The sequence below is a fragment of the Polypterus senegalus genome, chromosome 1, assembly GCF_016835505.1.
Source record: "Polypterus senegalus isolate Bchr_013 chromosome 1, ASM1683550v1, whole genome shotgun sequence".
NCBI classification, from domain to species: Eukaryota; Metazoa; Chordata; class Cladistia; order Polypteriformes; family Polypteridae; genus Polypterus; species Polypterus senegalus.
The window spans coordinates 88,144,519-88,168,551 of record NC_053154.1 but is presented as its reverse complement, the minus strand read 5'-3'; the positions used below and the strand labels follow the sequence as shown (position 1 = coordinate 88,168,551).

Here is a 24,033-nt window from a genome sequence, read left to right as displayed (position 1 = left end):
GGCTGCCAACCGGGATCCCGAGTTGTTTTGGCGTGTAGTGGGTGCGGCAACACACTGTACCAGTGCATGCTTCTCAACTTGACTTGTTAAGAAAATTAATTAGCAAAGACTTTTCTTCTTTTCTCCTCTTCCATTTTTTTTTCTTTTGAACTAGTTCAGTATTAATTCCCGAGAAAAAAAAAACAACAAAAAACTGAAGGCACTGTGCTGATGTCCAACTAAAAGGCAAAATGCTGAAATCAGCACAACTGGATATTTTTTCAATACATGTAAGACTTTATTAGATTTTTGAGTACCTGCGTCATTATGTGAAGACATTTTTAATCAATCCAATGCAATAGTTGGGAAAGAAGACAAACAATAATAATACATTTGTATATCTTAATCAGAACAGAATAACAAAGTTCTTACCAATAATTTAAAAAGTGGGATACTTAAAAAAAAAAAAAAAAGTATAAAAAAGCTTCACCAGCTAGCAGTTACTGTTCTATGAGAGGGAATGCATGAAATCAAAGCAAACTTGAGCTTAAAAAGCTGGAATGGTTGAGAATTTATATTGAATCCTGCAATAATAAAAATGGATGTTCATTTAGCCAGGTGTTCAATTTAAAGGCAGACGTTAATAAAGACTGGTTGGAATAAAACCCCTGGATCCACTATTGCCAAAGATGTCCATTCCTGGTCATGTCATTTATTAACAGTCTGCTTATAATGTCTCACCTGCCTTTTCCCCACCCTGACATTTACTGCCTCTTTTGACACGCACTTAAAATCATCTGCATTTTATTTTCAACATCTTCCATTTTCTTTCTCCATTCTTCAATACATCGCTTCTCATTATCCTCAATTATAACTGTGTAGCCCACAAGGGCTATGATTCCAATAGAAAAAAGACACCTTAAGCGAGTGCACAGGGTTCCCATAACATTGGGATCATTATTTGAATACTTTTTATATACCTCCAAGATAGGTTGGCCGAAAAGTAAGTTTTTTCCCATGACAAGGTCATAAAGGGTGTGCAGATTTTGGTCTTCTCCTCTCTTTGGGAAATTATCTTCAAAGTATTGTGTCCTTTGTGGTTTGTGTTCTGGCTTGGCATCATAAATTTCCTGAAACATGCGAAACTGGTCTTTAATGTTTCTCTCAATCCTAGAATACTGTAAATCGGCAGATACTTTTTGAACCTGATTCAGCGTTTCATTAGTTTGTACTAAGATATGATCCAAGTTTGTAAAAATATTGTCCATTTCTTGTTTCAATTCACTGATTTCATCATTGCCTGTTTGATCCAATACAACCTTTATGAAGGATCCTACTATGCCAAACACAGGATTGAACACTGCTGCTGCAGAGGAAACTTCTGCTACACAATTCAGAAACACTATCAAGCCTTGCTTAATGTCATCTTTGTATTCTAGTATATCTTCCATCGTTTCTGTATTGGCTTGAAGCAGCTAAAAAGGAAAAGTGAGAAGAAAATTAAAATTTGACACTCCAGCATAATCAAAACAGATTAATTATAATCCTAGCAACAGGAACTTACAGATAAGCATAAGCAATTAACCCTTATATGAGAGCAATAAAAAGCAGAATTCTGCAGAAAACAGTAAAACATGAATATGCAAGTTTATCACATCAACCATTTCTGCAACACTACTGGACAATTAGAAGATGAGCACTCTTGGCACACTTTTAATAAAAGTTAATGTAAAAACATAAAATCACCAGCCAGAATTTCACTCATATACTATATGTTCAATAACTGTGATAAGCCCAGAACTCAGATATAATGTTTAGGATAGGTATTATTAAGTACAGTCCTGGGAAGCATGGTGGAGCAAAGCACTAAGGGTACTATTGCAGAATACATGCAGCTTTTCTTTGGATACTCTTCACAGGTATGTCTTTAGTAAGTGAGACAAAACAGGTAAACTGGTGTCTAAATAGGCCCAGTATAAGAACTGCCTCATTATAATCATTATGGTACTCAAGGATATAATTTCTGAACCCCAGTACAAGCACTCCTTTTAGGTAAGCAGCACAAAGGGCAGACATCAAAGGTTAAATATCAGAAATCTCAAAAAACTCATTGAATAACAATCATTGAAATGTAAAATTACAATTAAGGGAAGCCAGTAATTAAAATGCAATAACTAAACCTTCAAAATGGGTACATATAAGAGGAGTGTTTAACTGATTTTTCTAAGAGAAAATTCCTTGGGCCTCATGTATAATGTTGTGCGTAGAATTCACACTAAAACATGGCGTGCAGACAAAACTGGAAGTGTGCATACACACAAAAAATTCAGATGCATAAAACTGCACATGCCAAATTCCATGCACTTCACCTTTATAAATCCCAATGAACGTGAAATTTAACCCACGAGCCTACAGCCCCATCCCGATTCCTCCCAGAATTTTGCATATTTGAATATGCAAATCAATATAAATAGCCCCTTCACTTCAGATTTTTGTTAAAAGACAATGGAAAAATTAAGACATTCATCAAATGTTAAGTGATGGCAAGGAAAAGTGTACTATCTGTTGGCTTAAGAAGTAGTATAAGCAGCAAAATAAAACTGATGGAGTGATAGTGCATGGCAGAGACACTCAAAAGCTCAAGTTCAGTAAGTCACACAGTACCTGCAATAAAAAAAGAAGTTGTCCAATAACAAAGTCGAGTCACAGCCCACTGTCTGTTTATTTTGCTTCAGACAATATTACAAAATCTGACACCTGTGCCAAGGATGCGACTCCAGGCAGTGATGGTGCTGCTGTGCCCAGCACATCTTTGGGCACTGGTTGCTCACATACCTCTGTCTCAGAAACCGCTGGGTGACCATATGGCTGTGTGATGACGGACTCTGTTCTGAGGTCACAAAATGCAACATAACAAAATGCACTAAGAGATGAACTAAGGCCAATGAACTAAGGAATGTAAGGGTTGTACTATGTGATACTGAACACAAATTAAATCAACTCATTAAAAACAAATGCTGCATCTGATTACATTCTCCTAATTACAGTCAAACGAACACTTTTCTTTTTGGCTGATCATTTGGTGAGTCAGGGTGATCATACCGCATCTCTTCAGGTAGGGGAAAGCTATGATTGTGTGTCACATTATGAAGCATGCTACATGCTTGCACAATGTGACACATTTTCTGTGGACTATAAAGCAGCATGTTAATAGAGCGTAAATGCTTTCTATTTACATAAGCAAATTCATTCTCTGAAGGTGCCTTTACTGTATAGTGTAACATCGGTGCCAAGTGCCCCAATGGATAGATTCTCTGCTCTTTACGTGGCTCTTTTGGGTGACTCTACTTAAAAGGACTGCTTGCCATTTGCCGCACTAGTTGTTGCATATCCATAAATAGTGAAAACGTAGTAATGCAATTGTGTTACACAATGACAATAAAGTCCCTGAACTTGGAACCTCAACTATGTACGTCTTTCAACAAGATGTTGTAAGCTGACCATTAAATGCTACACTAAAATACAGGTTTATAGTGTTGTAACTGTCAAAAGTACACATGCCAAACAACATGCAACATGTTGCCAATCTCCACCACCATGGTTAGTTAATATACAGTGAGTATGTAACTACCTCATTTCATCATCTTAGCTGATCAAAAAAAAAAAAAAGCGATTTATACCTGTCAATTATCAGTAAAGATGGACATCTTACTGCTCATTAAAAAGTATCACAAAAGAACTAACTATAACTTGAAATGACTGCATACAGACTTTTTAATTACAATTGTTTGAAAGTAGTATAAAAACCAACGTTTATTAAAAAAAAAAAAAAACACACTACTAGGAATTTTTAAGCAAACAAAAAGTTAAACCACTAGCAGGAACCTAATTAGATAACGGTTACATGAAATTAATTATTTAGATAAGTCATGACGCTAACATCTAACCTCTTACTTTTAATTTGGTCAATCAGGTCCCTGTCAATATAAACTGCTCAAGAAAATTAAAACAACAATTTTTAATCAGAGTATAGCATCAAGTCAATGAAACGTCTGTGCTATTGATCTGGTCAGTTTAGTAGCAGAGGGGGCTGTTAATCAGTTGCACCTGCTTTGGTGTTAATGAAACTAACAACAGGTGCTCTAGAGGGGCAACAATGAGAAGACCCCCAAAACAGGAATAGTTTAACAGGTGGAGGCCACTGACATTTTTCCCTCTTCATTTTTTTGGACTGTTTTTTCATTAGTTTTGCATTTGGCTACGGTTAGTGTCACTACTGGCAGCATGAGGCGATACCTGAACCCTACAGTGGTTGCAAAGGTAGTCCAACTTCTCCAGGATGGCACATTAATATGTGCTATTGCCAGAAGGTTTGGTATGTCTCCCAGCACAGTCTCAAGGGTATGGAGGAGATTTCAGGAGATAGGCAGTTACTCTAGGAGAGCTGGACGGGGCCATATAAGGTCCTTAACCCATCAGCAGGACCAGTATCTGCTTCTTTGGGCAAGGAGGAACAGGATGAGCACTGCCAGAGCCCTACAAAATGACCTCCAGCCATTGGTGTGAATGTCTCTGACCAAACAATCAGAAACAGACTTCATGAGGGTGGCCTGAGGGCCCAACATGGAGCTCGATTGGCATTTGCCACAGAACACCAGAATTGGCAGGTCCACCACTGGTGCCCTATGCTGTACACAGATGAGAGCAGATTCACCCTGAGCACATGTGACTGATGTGATAGGGTCTGGAGAAGCCGTGGAGAACATTATGCTGCCTGTAATATCGTTCCGCATGACCGGTTTGGTGGTGGTTCAGTGATGGTCTGGGGAGGCATATCCATGGAGGGACGCACAGACCTCACCAGGCTAGAAAATAGCAACTTGACTGCCATTAGATATCGGGATGAAATCCTTGGACTCATTGTCAGACACCATGCCGGTGAAGCGAGTCCTGGGTTCCTCATTGTGCACAACAATGCCCGGCCTCATGTGGTAAGAGCATGCAGGCAGTTCCTGAAGGATGAAGGAATTGATACCATTGACTGGCTCTCATGCTTCCCGGACCTAAATCCAATAGAACACCTCTGGCACATATGTTTTGATCCATCCGATGCCGCCGGGTTACACCTCAGACTGTCCAGGAGCTCAAAGATGCCCTGGTCCAGATCTGGGAGGAGATCCCCTAGGACACCATCTGCACCAAGCATGTATGGGCCATACAAACTAATGAGTACGATCTGGAGTTGTTGCAATGAGATTTCGGCAAAATGGACTACCCTGTCACATCATTTTTCACTTTGATTTTTGGGGTGTCTTTGAATTCAGTCCTCTGTGTGTTGATAGTTTTCATTTCCATCAAATGATGTGGCATCCTTTCATTCCTAACACATTACCCAGTCCATATCAGTATAGATATCCAGTATGATTTTTTTTCCCATTGATATCTTTTCAAAGTGATCCTTGAATTGTGTTGAGCAGTATATTATAGTACAAAATGGGTGTGGCAAACACCATGTACATAGACAGTGCTTTTGAGAAACAATAGTACACAAGCAACAAGTAGAAAAATGCACAAAACACAGTAAGAGAAAGTTGACATTTCAACTCATGAATCAAGGTATTTTGTAAAAAAAAAAAAAAAACTTGTCAATTATAAGAAAGATAATGTTCAGTTCAATACAGTGTTCATATTCCTCAATGTTGTAGTCTTTCTGATGATGATTTAAACATAGCACTTTACTCAGGAAAACATTATTTAGATAATGAAACCTCTTACCTGTTCTGCAGTTGCAAAAGCCGAACTGCAATGCTGGTCTTGTTTGTTGTATATAGGCCTCTGTTAAACCTAGTTCTTGGGCTAGAAGGAAAAAAATAAGTTCTTAATAATGAACATCACAAATAATGAAATACACCTGAAGACAAACAATCTGAATTAAATGCATGTTATAATGTATTATCAAAATATACTGTATTCTGAATCACCTCATGCACACTAACATGACAAATGAGTAGAAGATCTCATCCTCTTTGCAAACACTAAACATGGTTAATAATAAAAACAATTTGATACTGTTAACAGAATATGGCACATATCCTGTTCAATCTTACCCCCAGGTTATTCAGAACAGCACATCCATCCATCTAGCATTAAAACAGTTTAGTACTATTTAAGATCACCAGGGCTGGAACTTATCTCAGCAATAGCAATTCCAATAAAGGAATGAACCCAGAATGGTATAACTTTCCACTGCAGCACATACTGACGCCTGATTAATTTTGATTCACTAATTAACCTAACATCTTTGGATTATGAGTACCCAGACATGGAGATTACATCAAAAATTCACATAGACATTGACTGAGTCCAGAATTTGAGCCTGGCCTTCTAAATGTGTAAGGCAAATACTGTGCCACCCATAAAAACATGTTCTATCTTCAATTCTAAATTATCACGTAGGCCCCAAAAATACAAATCAAGAAAGGGGTGAGACAAAATGTCTGCACAATCCTTCTCAGCATCATTTGTACAGAAAGAGCACAACTCTTTTCAAACAGAAAGCATTAATTTATTATTCTCGGTCTCTTGTCTATAGTTGTGTGTTTAAGTATGAAGTGCAGAGACATGGCTGGCTGAGAATATGCAGTGTAAGAAATGTTAATCATTCCATACACATTCCTTTCCTTAGTAGATGATTGGTGGTTGGGAAAAGCACTTTCTTTTAACAGTATTTTCAGGATACATAAGTCATAAAATAATGGCCTTCCAAAGAATAGACTTCTACATGATAAGACATTAAAATTCCATTAGTGGTAAAATGCAGTATCAATCAGCTGAAAAGGCTGGCAGCATGCAGTTTACCACTGAGAATAGACATCACAGTAAAATAACAAAAATAAGACATAAATGTTAATAAAAAGGTAAAAGGCATAAACAAAAAGAAAAACAACTAAAAGAAGGTACTATATAAAGGAAGAAACATTCTCTAAAAAGTATCATTTTTTGGCATACAGTATTAATATGTGGCAAACAGTGAAGTTATGTTACATAATTCAAACAAAAAACTGAAGCACAGTTTATAAAATACTGCCTATTTATGGTTTCAGAACTGGCACTGCATTCTTTTGGTAGAAGCTTTAGACCACTTAAGAGAGCAACTAAGAAGGGGTTGAAGAGTTGTAGTTGATGCTTCTAACATTGTTTTTCTCTTCCTCACTAAAGAACATGAAGTGCATTACCCAAGGCAGGTTAATCCAAAACAAAAAGGGCCTAAGGAAGGATCTGAAATTACTTCTTTCAATTACACCCTTCCCTTGGCTGAAACCTACAAAGACAGAGACCACAGGTTATTGGTAATTTTGTTGTTTATCACTAAAGATACGTTTGCTCTACCAGCCAGACTGTTTGTGTACTGTTGAAGAACCTGCCTTTCAATAGCCCAAAATAGGCACAAATTGAGGCGGACTTAATAATCAAGTCTAAAGGATTCTGAAATAAACATATCTGGCACGATTTATTTCCAGCACAGACCCTCGAGATCACAACAGATATGGTAAGTTTAATTATATTTACTTATTTTTTATTTAATCCTTAACACCTTTATACATGTATTTATGAATTAATTTACTTATACTCATTGTTGCAAGAATTTGCTTTATTTTCCTTTTAGCAATACAATTTTTCAGCCAAATAACATGTTACTAGCTTTCCCTTTATCAACTAACAGGTTTTACTGGAAGTGAATATGCTTACATTTTTAAGTAATACCAATTGCTATGTACAAAGACAGCTAAAGAAGGAGTGTTGTGATGTGGCAAAGCTTCAGATCGTGTTAACCTGCAATATCTCTCTGGAATCAAAAAAGTATCTTTTCTGTTAATTGTGCACTGTGTATATATTATACATGTCTATCATAATAAAAAAATCTTGGGTCGATACGTGATCTTCTCGGAAGACACTTTGATATCCCGCGAGAGTCCCACGAGAGACACTTTAACGCCATGTGAGACAAGGCAGCGAGACAAAAGGACAGCTGCTGTACGGGCTTTTAAATGATTGACACACAGCACGACAAGCAGAACACGCAGCTCGGCAGCAGCAGCAGAAAGCCAGCAGCTGATCCATCCGCATCACCTCAGCATGCGTTCAGCAACACAAGCATCAAAGATGCAAAGCGGTTGGAGCGTAGCGCGCCCCCGGGAGGGTTTTGTGCGAGCAAAGCGAACTTGGATTGCATGAAGTTAAACAGTAAACTCCTTCAAAACTAGAAGTAACAAGGAAAAGGTGTTCCCCAGATTGACAAGATATAAGGTGCAGTCCAAAACTCAGGGAACTTTGCATATTGTGCAACAAAAACTGTACCCGTAACAAAACAAATGATCCAGTGATGCCAGCAAACTTGTCCACAATTGTTTATTTTATCAGATATATATAAATAAGAACTATTTTGTTTTCAAAACTGGCCACACACTGTGGAAGGTGCATTGTCCCCAGTGCAAACTAATGTGGGAGGTATGCAATGTGAAGAAAACTAAAATATTAAGCTTTGTGTAAAACCTTTACTAAGTCTGTCAACGTGTTTCAGGAAGAATTTGATAAGAAACGAATTCTGCAAACATAACTGAAGCAGCAACATTGCTGTACAGAAGAAGCAACAATGTCTTTTCAAAATACATCAGAAATTACATTAACCTTCAGCCAGTCTGTGAATTATTAATTTTGAATTAACCTATATACAGAAAAAAACACCTTTAAATTTTAGAAATCACAGTTTACAAGAAATGTAATGTATCATTGCCCAATCCCCTTAATCCAATACTGATGCACATTTTTAAAGGGACTGAACCTATACCAGCAGCACTTAGGCAAGAATTAACCCTGTTTTGGATACCACCCCTCTGCCAGAAACAATCATGTTTGCACCCACAATAACAGATATTCAAGCTACAAAGTATCCTTCTGACATGAGAGGGATAAGGAAGTACAGTACGTGGGCAGGAAAAAAATTTGCTGAGCACCTCCACAGTTACATTAATGTCTGACACTTCCATTAACATATGCTTTTAGAAACATTTTGAAAAGTGTCTGTGAAGTTAAGGCAATATGAAATATTTGTAATCCCACAGCACATACTGACAGAGTGTTCTTTGTGGAAAGAAAAGCAAACTGAAAAATTCACTGGCAAAAACATGGGACAGTGACACACATTGGTAGGAAGTAAGCAAAACACCTGACAGTTAACCCGTATTTCTTTAAACACACTTAACAACAACAACATTTATTTATATAGCACATTTTCATACCAAAAAATGTAGCTCAAAGTGCTTTACATAATGAAGAACAGAAAAATAAAAGACACAGTAAGAAAATAAAATAGGTCAACATTAATTAACATAAAATAAGAGTAAGGTCCGATGGCCTCAAGGACAGAAAAAACAAAAAAAAACTCCAGACGGCTAGAGAAAAAAAATAAAATCTGCAGGGATTCCAGACCATGACACCGCTCAGTCTCCTCTGGCATTCTACCTCACATAAATGAAACAGTCCTCTTTGTATTATTTTATGTTGCATACAAAACTTGGTTTAAACAAAACATTGCTTGTGTGAATATTAACATTTAATATAAAACAATTGAAGACCTGGTTTTGAGTAAACATCATCCAATGGAGTTAACACACTTTTTAACAACACGGTATACTCATAATATCCAATTTATGTAATCAATAAGGAATTTAAATTATGCCAACACTATTGCTCAAAAGCAGTCACTATTTTGCCTCTGTACAACATCTGAAAATGTCCTTTTGTGGTCCATTTCCTTATTTTGGGGGTGTAGCCCACAGCAGTATTTTGAAGAAATGAGTTATAGCTACAACAGGTAGGTTCTGCTTTTTTGTTCTTTGTTTGTTAAGTGCATACTTTCGGAATTAAAAAACAATTATGAAAAAGATATTAATTTTCAAGTACTCAGATTGCTGAGGTTTATGAACATACTGCAAAGAAACAGTAGTAATACACTATTCAACTATATACTTTATGCCACAGAAACTCCCAGATACTGTATAACAGATAACATATAAACTATTACACATCATAATATTTGTAAGATAGATATTTTACAGATTATAGCAGAATTTCACTTGATGTTGATCATTTAGATTAATACCCGTTTTCATAAATGATTGTCCTCCAGTTTTACTGGTGGAGATTTAAGGGTCCATGAAGCACTGAGTATATGTGCTTAAGTCACCCTTTAGAAATCATTGTTTGGCAAGCCAGTGAGCACCTCATCACAACAGAGAATAGTGCCAAGATTGCTCATAAATAATTCTGAACTAGCTAGATAATGTAACACGAGGTATATTTAAAATGTTTATGCTTTAAGGTTACAGATGAAAAGACATATTGTGTCCAATATATTTATAATATAAACAGTATGTAAACTGCATACAGAAAGTGACCAGACTAAGATAAGCTCTAAACTCCCCAACTTACCTCTCCCCGCACCATACAAAAGGACAAGTATGTCAAACCCACTGGTAAATTTAAACTGACCTGTTGTAAATGTTTGTGGATGTGTATATTAGTACACCCTGTAATAAAATGCAGCCCTGGTTCATATCTTCTGCACAGTGCTGCCAAAACAGGATCTAGCTCCCATGGCCTCCAGATTGGAAAAAGCAGGTTTAGAAAAATGGATGGATGATTTCCTTAATGAAAGTATATATGGCATTTGAGCCGTTGTACTCTTCCGATGCATGGATTCAAACAAAACAAAAAAGAGCACTTGCACGTGAAAGGTACACATTTCTTTAAGTGTTTGTTTTCACTTGGTGTGCCTGCAATGTAGTTGTAAAAGAACCACCTTGAGGCATGCATGTAGTGTGGTGAAGCCTGGACATCTTAAGCATAAGAAAGTATTATTCTATTATCATTCTGTAGACAAAATTATACCACAAGTTGCGAAATATTATAGTGATAACTCACTGCATCAAAAAAGATACCTACAAACAAACACACATGTATAGGAAAGCACATACAATATAATGTATATACTGTACAAATACTGTATATGTATTATGCATTATCTAATATATAAAGCTGAAGGTATGTTTCTGTTGCGTGTTTCAGGAAACCAAATCCACACCACTGAACCTCACTGTCAAATTTTGCACTGATTCCCAGAATTTACCAGAGAACAGGCTATATCTCTCTCCAAAATTTGGTGCCCCCACCCCAGGCAGTACTGGTTATCCCTGGCAGTCAGTGTATGTAATGATAATAAAGAATTTCATTGTGGTGCTACACCGTTTGAGTTCCTGATTATTTTATCTGCGGTGTGTATATTCTCACCATGCCTGATTTTTCACATACAAGCCAAACATGTTATTGGTAACTATAAATTTTCCCGACATGAGCATGGACTGGTGCCCAGTTGTTTACTGATTACGTCAATGTGCTAGTGCTTCCAAAACAGGCCCAATAAAAAAAGGTTAAGAAAAAAACTTATTGAATTATTTAACTCAAAGACAGTTATTTAAAATTACTTTACCCTCAATTGCAACCTAGAAGGATGTCTTCCAGCATATTCAAGTTTGAGACTAAGAAGTCCAAGTAACTAGGGGGTACAGAAAAAGTTGGGAGACCATAAAGAAAAAAAAATAGTGTAATTAAAAACAACAGTAGGCTATAAAATCTGCCAATTTAGTTTCAAATAATACAATATTTTAGGCATTGTGAAACTTAGTCATAAAAAATACGATGGAAATTAATACCAGGATCAGCCAGCTTCCTGGAAAAAAGTAAACATTTATAATATGACTTATTTTGCAAGGTCTAAATTTAACTTGTCATCTAAGCCTGCATAAGTAAAAATCAGTTAATATCCGAATCTTAGAAAAGATTAATGTACATCAGGATACATAAAACATTATGGATTGATGGATAAATAAAGTGAGTTTGCTCACTTTTCCAACTTGGACTACAACTGGATACCGCTGAGCATAAGGAACACTTGAATTACGGTAGAGACTCACTTTAAACCGAATTAGCCTCACCTATAGTTTATCTCTGATAGCTGGACCCTTGGAGCTGGAGTTTGATCCACGCCTGTAATCATTTAAAGCAGAATTATTTATTTTTTCCTCTAAGACTGATAAAATAGGCTAGTTCAGGTTTTCAGCATCAAGGCAAACCGCTACAGGATGATTGTCTAGGTAGGCGAACACCCAAGGCAAGTTCAGTAACATGCGGCATAATCGAACAGCCCGACTGTTGAACTAACGAAAAGACTGCAGTGGCGCTACGTGAACGCATAGAATTAACACATAAGCGATACACAGCACAGATAAAACGCGCACAGAACAGTGAATTCGGGTTTTTCATCTTACGAGAACTACGCCGCAGTCACAAAGGCCTGCAATGTGGTAACAATAACGTAGCCTGCATCTGCAATGACAAAACGAATAAGCGAGGCGGCCGTGAAGAAAAAGAAGGGCGTGAGATGCTGTACGATCATCCAAGACTGTGAAAAAGTGCAGAACATCTCAAAAAATACAGTTTTCTTACAATATCAGACACTGTTACCATAAAAGTAAACATGTTATTCATTATTGATTGAATTATTAATGCACGATCATAGATGGCCGCTTTCTCAACGTGATTAAGTTAATTCAGATAAATGATTTTTAAACTCCGGTTCCTGTACAAACAAACCTTTCTTGTGCTCTACTTGACAGCAACTGAATAACTAAAGTAAATGGCACTTCTAATATGTCAAAAATAATTTTATTTTTTTGTTACAGCACGCCACATTAAGAAACGTGGAACTGCAAAGTACAATGGTTACATTTGATATTTTTTGAAACCAAGAGAAACTCTGTCAAACCATCTTCATCTGCGGAAAATGCAAAAAATTGGAAGACTTTTACCTGCTTCCAGAGGGGTTAACCTCCACTGTAGTTTCGGCTGCAGGCTCGTAAATGTCTGCACTTAACCAATAAAAGCCTGGATGTTTAAAATGGGACGGGATCTTCGTAAAGATTTTTTTTCTTCCTGACACTGACTGTCAAAGACCTGCAGAATTGTGTTTCCTATGAACGGTAGTGGAAGAGGAACGCCCACTTTCTCTCTTAAAAAGACATGCCGCTTTTAGAGTTCAGCGTGAAGATATGTCAATCCCGCGGGGTCTACTTGCCGGCCGACACCTTCGATTAGAACCACCAGCGTTTCCAGACTTGACAGGCAAATTGCAGACCAATGACACTCAAAATCCCTCCTAATCTTACAAAATCAAACAGAGTGTCGATTAGTCCATTTCAGGCAATCAAATTGCCACCCGTCCCAAATACACCTTCCTACCTTCAAACTGCAAACATACTTGGACGTCACTTCTCTGATTGGTCAATTTGTACTTAATTTGCATGAGTAGGTGAGGCCATAATACTTCAATACTGAGCGTATTTTACCCTAATGGCTGAGGTCCGATGGTACAGCTCAAAAGAAAAGCTTTTAAATGGATTGCATGTGTATCTGGATTTGGATCTGCATCGGAGTAAAGTTAAAGGTTTATATATCTTCCCTGAAAAGAAACAAGGTAAGAAACGCTACCTTTCAGCTGTATATCATTCAGAAGGTGTGTCACCAAAACGTCACGTTTTTTTAATCTTTTTTCTTTTCCAACCTGGAAACAAACTTTACATTTTTCATTCTTATAAAAAGATATGACACCCAAACAATATTGCAAATATCATGCTGAAATACAACATATTTTGTTCAAACAGTGCCTTTATATACTGTATATATATATTTCTAAATACATAAATGTATTTAATGTATTTAACAGTGTATTAGTATTAATGTTGCAATCATATAAGAAAAAAACACTTCCCAACTATCCTCAGTCTTTAACCGTTGTATTGTCTCAAATAATAGAAGGGAGTGTTTTGAACTGGGATTATCTTTTCATACCATTTAAAACATTGTTTTTTTCTGTTTTTAAAATTATTTTTTACATTTTTTTCACGTTTACAAAATGAAGTTTGAAGGAAGTAGAGACAACGAAAATAGTTTCTGTTCTGCTGTTATCTCACCTCTCCATTCCCGTTTTGGACACCCATGTGTTAGGTTTTTTTGGGGGGCAGATCATTTTATCAGCTGTAATTGGTTGTTACCTACTGCAATGGCCAATTTTATCAGTAATTGTGTTGGAGTATCTGTAAATGCAAGGTCATTGGTTGAATGAACTGTAATGAAACTTCAGATTTTAAAGTTTTGAAGAAGGTTGTCTGAAGATTCACTGTCAGAGCCTGAAAAGAGAAGACAGTTTCATTGGCAAAAGGGATGAGGCAATGCAAATATACATTTACAGGCTTTACAAAATCACACACAATTTGAAGAAAAATAGCACAAGAAAAGAGTCATGGCCAAACTAATTTTGCCATGCGTGATTAGATTAGAAATAGCCCAACTGGGCGTGAAACCACACAATCTGACCACAATGCGAATGACATAGCTTAGAGTGGACCCCATGTTGTGTGTATTTTATTCTGTGCTAGTTAGTTCATAAATGTAGTGGTTTATTATCTGTTTTGCATATAACACACCGTAACGGGGCTTCTGGTGCACAAGAGTAGGATGGTATGCCACTAACTCATCTGCACTTCTTGCCCATGTTGTGCAATGCATGTGCACAATGTTTAAACGTGCATACTGTAAGGGTACTCCAAATCATACTTTATGGCACTGCCTGATCTGTTTCACACACATGTGAATAATTTATGGTATACATATCAAGCAATGTTGTGAAAAGATATTTAATGTACACATATCTGGAAAATGGGGTGCAAATCAGGTAGAATGCGCATGCGCAATGCAAATGTAAATGTAAAGTAATAGGCACAAATCAGGCAGTCTCATGAAAGATAATCATGTGTACATGTGTATGAAAGTTCACAAACCGGGCAGGTAGCAATACGGTGCAACTTGATGGAAGGAATATGGTGTCACACACATGTGCTTGGGAGTCAACCAAAGGGACCAGGAAATGCCAATTATATGCCAGGCCAGGAGGTGGAGGGGTGTACTAAGCCTCTTTCTTTTCTCTCTGCAGACCAACCACGAGAAATCCCACCTGTCCCAGCCCCGAGGATGTCACTTCCTGTGAACCACCTATAAAAACCCCTCATCCTCCATACTTAAACAGTTCTGTTTTGGACTCTAACCTGTACACATTGTACACAATGTCTTTTGCAGCCAGGGAAACTGTATGGGCAGCTGTCCCAAACCTTTGTTGTGTGTCCAGCTATTTATTTCATAATGGAAAATTCTGGTTTGAAAGTGGCCCATCTGTAAGAGTGTCGAAATGTTAACAGGATTCACAAATTCCCACCTAATGGAATTTATTAAAAGTAAATTAATAGTGACATTGTAAACTGCATTGATAGAAGAAAATTATTATCCAGTGTAGTTATGCTCTCCCAGTGAAAGGCTTTTCCGTACTTAAACTGACATGTAAGACCATGAATTCCATTGTGAATTGTAAGATGTAATCAACCAAATAGTAGTATTTTTTATCTGGAAAACAATCTGGTGCCTATCACATACTTTCAGATGAGTGCCAGATACTATTGTGTGTGCCTTGCATCATTTCCTGTTGACAAAAATGCACTGTTAATAGTTTATGTTTACAGTTACACTCTTAATTCTTTAAGTTTTTATATAGTGCTTTTCTCACTAATAAAAGCACTTTACATAGTGAGAGGGGAGGAGCCACTTCAACCACCAATAATATGCAGCATCCACCTGGATGATGCTACAGCAGCCATTTTGCTCCAGTACGCTCACCACACATTACCTGTTGAAGGGGTGAGAGATAAGGTAAGAGGCAGGGGAAGATTAGGGAGGCCAGAATGACTAGTCTGTTATGAACAATATAGCTAGGACATCAGGATACACCCTACTCTTTACGATGGATGCTCCAGGATCTTTTATTACCACAGAGTGTTGGGATTTCAGTTTTATGTCTCATGCAAAGGACAGTGTCATTTTTACAGCACACTGCATTGGGGGCATTGGGATCCACATTCAGACAACATGGTAAGTGCCCCCTGCTGGCTTCGCCAATACTTCTTTCAGGAGCATCCCAAGCTTTTCATGGTTGGTTTCCCCTCCAATTACTGGCTGTGCTTAAACATACTATACAAACATGAATATTTATAACTTTAAAAAAAAATACATTCAATCCCAGGTTGCTGGGTCTGCAAAGCAGCAGCACTAATCACTGCACCATTGTGTAGTAAAAGGTAATTAATTTGGTTAGCTAGCTACTTGCAGCCAGCTTTTTATTCATACACCATATGAGCACCATTCATACTCCATATTTTCATTGCATGTGAATTGTTGCCCTGTCCAGTGCAGGCACACTAATTTACGGGCACACTCAGTATTCAACAGGAGCAGACTGTGAAGATTACAATGCACTCCAAGGGGTTAAATAACATTGGGCCATTGTAATTGTCAATATTTTGTAATATGAGCTGTGTTCATGTTAAAATAAGACAAAATCTACAGCTTCAAATTTGAATATCCTGGTCAATTCCACTGGCACACTGGGTCAACCCCTGCTCTGTACAGAGTAAACTGTGATATTGAATGGGCATATTGTAAATGTCGTAGACTGCCGTGTGCTTTGAAAAGTGATTTTATTACCTTTTAGTACATGGTAGTGCAGTGGTTAGCATTGCTGCCTTGTGGATACAACAACCTGGATTTGAATGTATGCAATTATAAACATGCCAATATTCATTATTGTAGAGTGTAACTGTGTGCATATTATCAAACTGTTAAACATTGATTTAGAGGAGCATGTGATGGTACTGGTGCTTATCAGAAAGTCTATGGTATGTACCACATTTCTCTCCAGGAAGAAAATATTCCTCAGTGTCCCCTCATGCGCTCCATTATTAAATATTAGCAAACCTGATTAATCTAATTCAGCTTTATGGGAGGAGCCTGAATCTATCTTGTCAGAAATGAGTGCAAAGCAGATAACACCACCATGCAAGCTGCCAGTCCGTCAGAGGGCACACTTTAGTGTCAACAGATACTCTACCCTGCAAGTCTTTCTGATGTGGATGGAAACTCTGGATCTGATCTTCTCAGAACGTGCAAGCTCCACTTGAACTGCGGCTATGTGCGGGATTCAAACAACACAGTGAATCTGTGAGGTGGTGATATAAACCACTGCACCACTGTGTCACTGTATAGTTAGATATTAAAAAAAAAAAAACTTTATATGTATCATTATATCCACTGTTGATATTTGTTTTTGATTTAGAATACAGTTGGATGGAGGCAGATTTTTGTTTTATTATTGGGTGAAGCTACATCATTAGCCAAGTGATTATGAAATGTCTAAATTAGTTAATGAAGCTTTGGAGCAATTGCTGCAATTATTATGTTATGAAACGTTCTAATAAAGTAACATTTTTGACATATTTCTTGTTTTGCCCACAAGAAAAAAGAAACCATACAGCAACTTTGAAACAGAAGACGGAGCAACTAATATGCTCTAGAGCAGGGTTCCTCAATCACGGTCCTGGAGGGCCGCAGTGGCTGCAGGTTTTTGCTCCAACCCAATTGATTAATAAGAAGCACTTACTGCTCAAGTAACACTTCTGCTTCACTTTAGTTGTCTCGTTTGTTACGATTTTGAACCCTTATTGCTTATTTTAGTCTTAAACAGCTGTATTATTGGTTTTTAATTGCTCCTAATCTATACTAATAAAAGGCAAAGCCCTCACTCACTCACTGACTCACTCACTGACTCACTCACTGACTCATCACTAATTCTCCAACTTCCCGTGTAGGTAGAAGGCTGAAATTTGGCAGGCTTATTCCTTACAGCTTACTTACAAAAGTTGGGCAGGTTTCATTTCGAAATTCTACGCATAAGGGTCATAACTGGAAGCTATTTTTCCCCATATAATGTAATGGAGTCTTGAGTTGGAGATGGCCGCGGGGGGCGGAGTTTCGTGTGACATCATCACGCCTCCTACGTAAGTACGTAGAGCACAAGGAAGAACTCCAAACAGCGATCAGCACAAAACGCCATTTCACAATTGAGAAGGCAGAAAAACATTATGAAGCAAATGATGCATACAAGCATATTCATAAGTACAGCTACTGCGGAAACAAAGCACGGCGTGAACCGTAAGTTTATATTAAATTAAGTTCATAGGCTACCACTAGCGTTTGTAATTTAGTGCCTGCCCATATAAGGCCGTCCATCAGCGGCAATCCAATACAAACACTGCCGGTAAATATTCACGTGTGAAGGACTGTGCTTATGCAGAGGAAGATGAGATGGTCAGGGTGGTGTTTGGCACAAACTCATTGAAACTGCCAGAGAAAGTTTTAAGTGCCGGGTCTTAGCTGACATTACGAGATGGCACCAGTACAGCTGGGAACCTTCGATGCAAGAACACCAAGCGGCTCACGTGAACTGGCGCGTGCACAGACAAAAGCAACAGTTCCAAAGAGTGCTGAACAAAACCGAATTACACAATTGAGAAGGCAGCAAAAAATATGAAGCGCCTTATACATAGAATCATATTCATAAGTGCAGCTACTGCGGAAACAAAGCACACGGTGGAAAAAGTGAATGTCCTGCTAAAGGAAGACAGTGTAAAAAAAACCCGTGCATGCAGTTTGTCACATCACAGATAAAAGGAAGACGAGCTGTTTATTGATGCAGTAAGGAACTAATCGATGAATGAAACCTCTTATCTTTACAACGATTGACAAACACGGAATGTAACTTGAACACATCCTACAAATACGAGCCTGATTGAAAGAAATAATGATAATCAAATCCTTGATGACAGCAACATTCAATAACACTCACAAAACAATTACTGTATATTGACAATCATGTTACGTTATTTTTAAAATGTTCCCTTTTCTTTTTCATAACTTCTACTTCTCCACTGCGATACGGTTATATATTTAAATGTATATATATACCCGATCTACAATACATACTTTAGCATAGACAAGCCACACGCTGTGGCTAATTGTAGAGTCTTCGCCTCTAACGCGACATTCGAGGTTCGATTCGAGAGGGATGTACTGACTATGTACGCGCTACCGATTCATTTTACCTTCATCTCCTTGGTTTGGGACGTATGAAAAATATTAGGTTAACGCAGAATCATGTTACGTTATTTTTAAAATTTTCCCTTTCTTAGCACAAGCACAGCTGAGAAGCTTCGATGCATGTACTCCATAACGCGTTAAAAATAACGCATTTAATCACACTTTCAATTCCAAGCAAACGGGAACTTTTGTCAATGCATGATTTCCTGGTACATCCATTACACTGATGCACACATCACAGCTACAAAAATGTTAGAGTCGGAATAAAGCGCGTTCCTACGACTGATCATTTCGACTACCCGAGCGAAGCCTTGATAAAAGCATGGTTTTGTGCACACTGAAAAGCAAGCAAAATTAGATGCATTACAGAAAGCGGACTTTGTGGCTCTTACTGGGGATCATTGGACTTCCGTGACCGTTAGTAATTCTAAATACATCTAATTACAAAATGTTCAATGATCACACTGTTTTAGCCTAATGTACAAAATAATTTTGGCTAATGTTACTCAGAGTTTAAAGAGTAAGCTGGTCAAATTACCTTTTATGTTTCTGACTTATTTTTTTAAGAAGAAAAACTGCACTTTATGGTGAAATTTTGGTTATTATTATTTAAAGACAATACTATTCTGAAAATGTACTTAAAGTACTTAAACTACCACTTTATTTTTAAGTCTGCCCAATTTTAACCAGGGATGATATTTTTGTTTCTGTTTTGAATTCAAATGCAGTTTAAAGGCTTTTTTTCAGAAATTAAAACAGCTTCAGTTTACAATATTCATGTCCATGTCTATTATTTGATTCTGTAAGCCCACTAAAACCGTTTTAAATAAAAAAAAACATTTGCATTTGGGGCAAATTTACGTGTCGATTACATACGATTAATCAAGATTAATTCTTACACAGCCTCTAATTAATTGGATTAATTTTTTTAATCGAGTCCCACCCCTAATATATATATATATGTAGATATATATGTACATTTGTATATATGTGTATATACAGTATATATGTAGATATGTATATGTTGTATATACAGTATGTATATATGTGTGTGTATATATACAGTATGTGTATATATATGTATATGTATATATATGTATGTGTGTATATGTGTATATATATATAACTGTATATATATGTGTATAGATGTGTATATATATATATATTTATATATATGTTTATATGTATATATATGTTTATATATGTGTCTGTGTGTGTGTATATATATATATGTATATATATGCCAGCAACACTCATATCAATGACAAAACAATTACATTAACAATCATCTTACGTTATTTTTAAAATGTTTGCTTTTCTTTTTCATAACTTCTTTAACACACTACTTCTCCACTGCGAAGCGCGGGTATTCTGCTAGTTAGCAATAACAGGCAAATGACAAAAGAGACCAGCATTTCCCCATTGAACTGGTTACCATTTACACCTGTGTGTTATTATCATACACTACTGGGTTTAATGAAATACTTAGAAGGAAAGTGAAGAGAAAAAAGTGAAGGACTGAGAATTACTCATCCATTTTAGCCTTCAAATCATTTGGATGATATCCTTAAAAAGGGGAACAAAATCTAGGATATGAGAATTACCTGACATAGCAGAGTTAAAGCACTAACAAGCATTGAAATTAAATTATCAGCAAGAATTGCTTTCTATTAAAGCAACCGGGTTAGAACAAAAACCTGCAGCTACTGCGGCCCTCCAGGACTGTGATTGAGGACCCCTGCTCTAGAGCATGTAGTGTCGAACTCCAGTCCTGGAGGGCTGCATTGACTGCAGGTTTTCATTCTAACCATCTTCTTCATTATTGACCAGTTTTTGCTGCTAATTAACTTCTTTTGCCTTAATTTTAATTGACTTGACTCCGGCCCCTTAGTTGTGTCTTTTTCCTTAATTAGCAGCCAAACAATAATGAGACACAAAACAAGCTGCCACATGACCAGGCAACTTGTGCCCATCAAACAATATCTGAAAATAAAAAAAGGTGGAAGTCTCAGTAAGGTTGATCTCTTAGGTCACCAAAACATTGTGACAGTGTTTTTTTTTAAATCAATAGTTTTGGAAATGTCTGCTGTGGCAGAATGAGAGCAGCAACAAGCCATGGAATTAAATATTGGGTTTAATTAACAGCAAGAATCAGCTTCTCATTAACAGATTGATTGGAGTGAAATTGGTTGGAGTTTGAAGCCCCAGTTTAGCTGGTCATCTGTTGGCTCGTTTCATGTCTCATTTCTGTTTGGCTGCCATTTAATGAAGAAAGGAATACATTCAGAGGACTGAATCCTTAAAAACAGGCCTATTAAAATGAAGGGAAAAGGAGTGAATTAGCAGAGAAAACTGGTCACTGGTTAGAAAAAGGGTTAGAATGAAAACCTGCAGCCACTGTGGCCCTCCAGGGGCCTCATGTATAACGCCGTGCGTAGAACTCGCACTATAACATGGCGTAAGCACAAAAGCCGAAATGTGCTTACGCACAGAAAAATCCAGATGCAGGAATCTGTGCGTACTCCAACTTCCACGTTCTTTCGTTACATAAATCCCGATCAGCGTGAAAACTAACGCTCGTGCACACGCATTTTGTAACGCCCCAAATCCTCCCAGAATTACGCCTATTTGAATATGCAAATCAATATAAATCGCCCTTAAGCGCAGCCTTCTGTGAAAAGACAATGGGAAAAGCACAGGGAAAATATAAGAATTTCAGCGAATACCAAGTGGAGGCAAAGGAAAAACATACTATTTGTTCAAATAAACCGTGGTATAATCAACAAAATGAAGTTGATCGAGTGACATAGCGTGTTGGAGAAACTTGAAAGCTCACATTCACAAAATCGCACAGTGCCGGAAATAAAAAAGAAGTCACATATCAAAGTTGCCGTGAAAAGAAGAGTTGTAAGCCCACTGTCTGAGTGTCATATGAAAGCTTATTAGGGTACAGAGAAAAAAGGCACACGGTGAGGAAAACGCACGAAATGTCAACTTTAATCTCGAATTTTCCACTTTAATCACGTAGTTTATTTTGTCATTTAGTAGAACATTATAAACTTCATCTTAAAATCGTTTAATTAACCAGTTTCTCAAAATTACATCGCAATTAAAGTAGCACGTTAAATGCTTTGTTTTGTATTTGATCTTCTACTCGTATGTGATCTGTGTGTGTGAATCACTACTTGCTTCTTAAACTGGCTCTCTTCCTCCAACTGGACACAGAGTCCATTACATTTGTGATATTACAGCTCTCTGAATAACTAAAATACTGAGATGTATACGTGATGTCATTTTCATGATGAAAGGAGCTAAAGCACATTATTAAACATGTGTTTCATGAGCCTCGTGCTCATGACAAGCATTTATCTTTATCAAATTTGTCGCTGCTTTTAGCTGTGTTGTTATTTTCTTTCTGTTTTATATTCAATATATATTGGCGTAGCCCAAGAGTCCTTGCTTTTCTTTCCCCAAGTAACCGATCGCCACACAATCAGCTCTGTAATAGAAGTTAAGCCATCTGTAAGCTTAGCCGATTCTTCAAAACGCGTTTAAAGAACATTGAAATATCTTCGTAGTACATGTTTAATTATTCTATCCTTCACGACACTCCCAGTGAAGAATATAGATTATTTAAATGAAGTTAAAGTTTTATGTGTATAATTTAACAAACATATTTTGCTGCATTTCACCTTAAAAATGATATCGTCATCATATGTAAATGCGCGCTTTATAAAGTGGCCCAGGTTGTGAGATATTATAACTGTAGTGCAAGTTTACAGTGTGGTGATTGTACTTATAAGTACAAACCGTTCTACAAGGAGCAATTGATTGAGTGCATTTAAAGTTCTTGGGATTAAACTGTTTCTGAACCGCGAGGTCTGTACAGGAAAGGCTTTAAAACATTTTGCAGTGGCTGAGGTAGCGTGTCCTTAAAGCTGTATACCGATAATTCTCTTTCCGATCAGCTGCTGCTGTGATTCACACTCAGATACAGTGATATAAATACTCCGAGTCGTGCAGTGAGAGTAATATGGAAAAAGATGATCCGCTGTGGCAACTCCTAACGGGAGGAGCTGAAAGAAGAAGAAGAAGAAGAAGAAGTGAGAGTAACAACGCTAAAGCAGTTATGGTATTTGGAATGCTGTTCCCTGGACCATTATATTGTTACGAGTTAATTACAATCAGATGCATTACACTAATAAACAATATGCGGTTAGTTTCTGTGTATTTATAAAGCCGCGTCATGAAAATAATGAGTAATCACACAAGAACAGTACCATTGCTTTGACGCTGGGTGCCGCCAGTTTGCAAAACCGAGCGGAGAACTTGCGTACGACAAGGCATGAGGTACCGTGGAAAAGTGCGTGGCTTTACGCCAAGTGTAGGTTTTATACATCGCGATTTGAACGTGGAAAAGTTCTTACGCAACATTTCTGTGCGTACGCACAGTTTATACATGAGGCCCCAGGCCTGGAGTTCAACATCCATGCTCTAGAGTATGAGGTCCTCAATTCCTGCCTTGTGTGTGTGCTGTTATATTGTTTGTTTTACTGCCTTTTGTCACTCTTCATGAATTGAATGTGGGTTATGAAAATTGATGAATGCAAGAATAATTTTTAAATAATGACCCGATATCTGATAATTAACACTAAAATGGATCATTGCCAACTTCAGCTCCACTTTCACTACATCACTCAGCTGCTTTGTACCTTTGTCCGCTCACACTCACCACCCGACTCCGCCTTAATCCACTCACCTGAGGTCAAAGCCAACCTGTATGACTACTACCCCACCGGGCTCACATTTGGGACAGTGGGCTTTGTCAGCTTTATAGCCAGCTTCTTCCAGTATTCCTGGTCCCTTGGTAATAGTAATTTCTTGCAAGAACACAAGAAGTTG

At 37.5% G+C, this 24,033-nt stretch overlaps 1 protein-coding gene and 1 long non-coding RNA gene across 2 annotated transcripts; one reads left to right on the top strand and one right to left on the bottom strand.

The window, feature by feature from the left end:
* Positions 1-253: 253 nt before the first annotated feature.
* LOC120528950 (protein rapunzel-like) lies at positions 254-13,074 on the bottom strand. Its single transcript, XM_039753024.1, has 3 exons — positions 12,906-13,074; positions 5,755-5,835; positions 254-1,454 (listed from the first exon to the last, which is right to left on the bottom strand). The coding sequence occupies exon 3, from the start codon at positions 1,428-1,430 to the stop codon at positions 744-746; it is 687 nt and encodes a 228-aa protein (XP_039608958.1). The 5' UTR covers positions 1,431-1,454; positions 5,755-5,835; positions 12,906-13,074; the 3' UTR covers positions 254-743.
* A 262-nt stretch (positions 13,075-13,336) lies between these two features.
* LOC120528961 lies at positions 13,337-17,471 on the top strand. The gene is made up of 2 exons (XR_005633596.1): positions 13,337-13,570; positions 15,086-17,471. It is a non-coding gene; the product is annotated as an uncharacterized LOC120528961 (long non-coding RNA).
* Positions 17,472-24,033: the final 6,562 nt, after the last annotated feature.

Coding starts and splice junctions, on each gene's coding strand:
- LOC120528950 (XM_039753024.1), bottom strand. CDS start 1,430: ATGGAAGATATACTAGAATACAAAGATGACATTAAGCAAGGCTTGATA.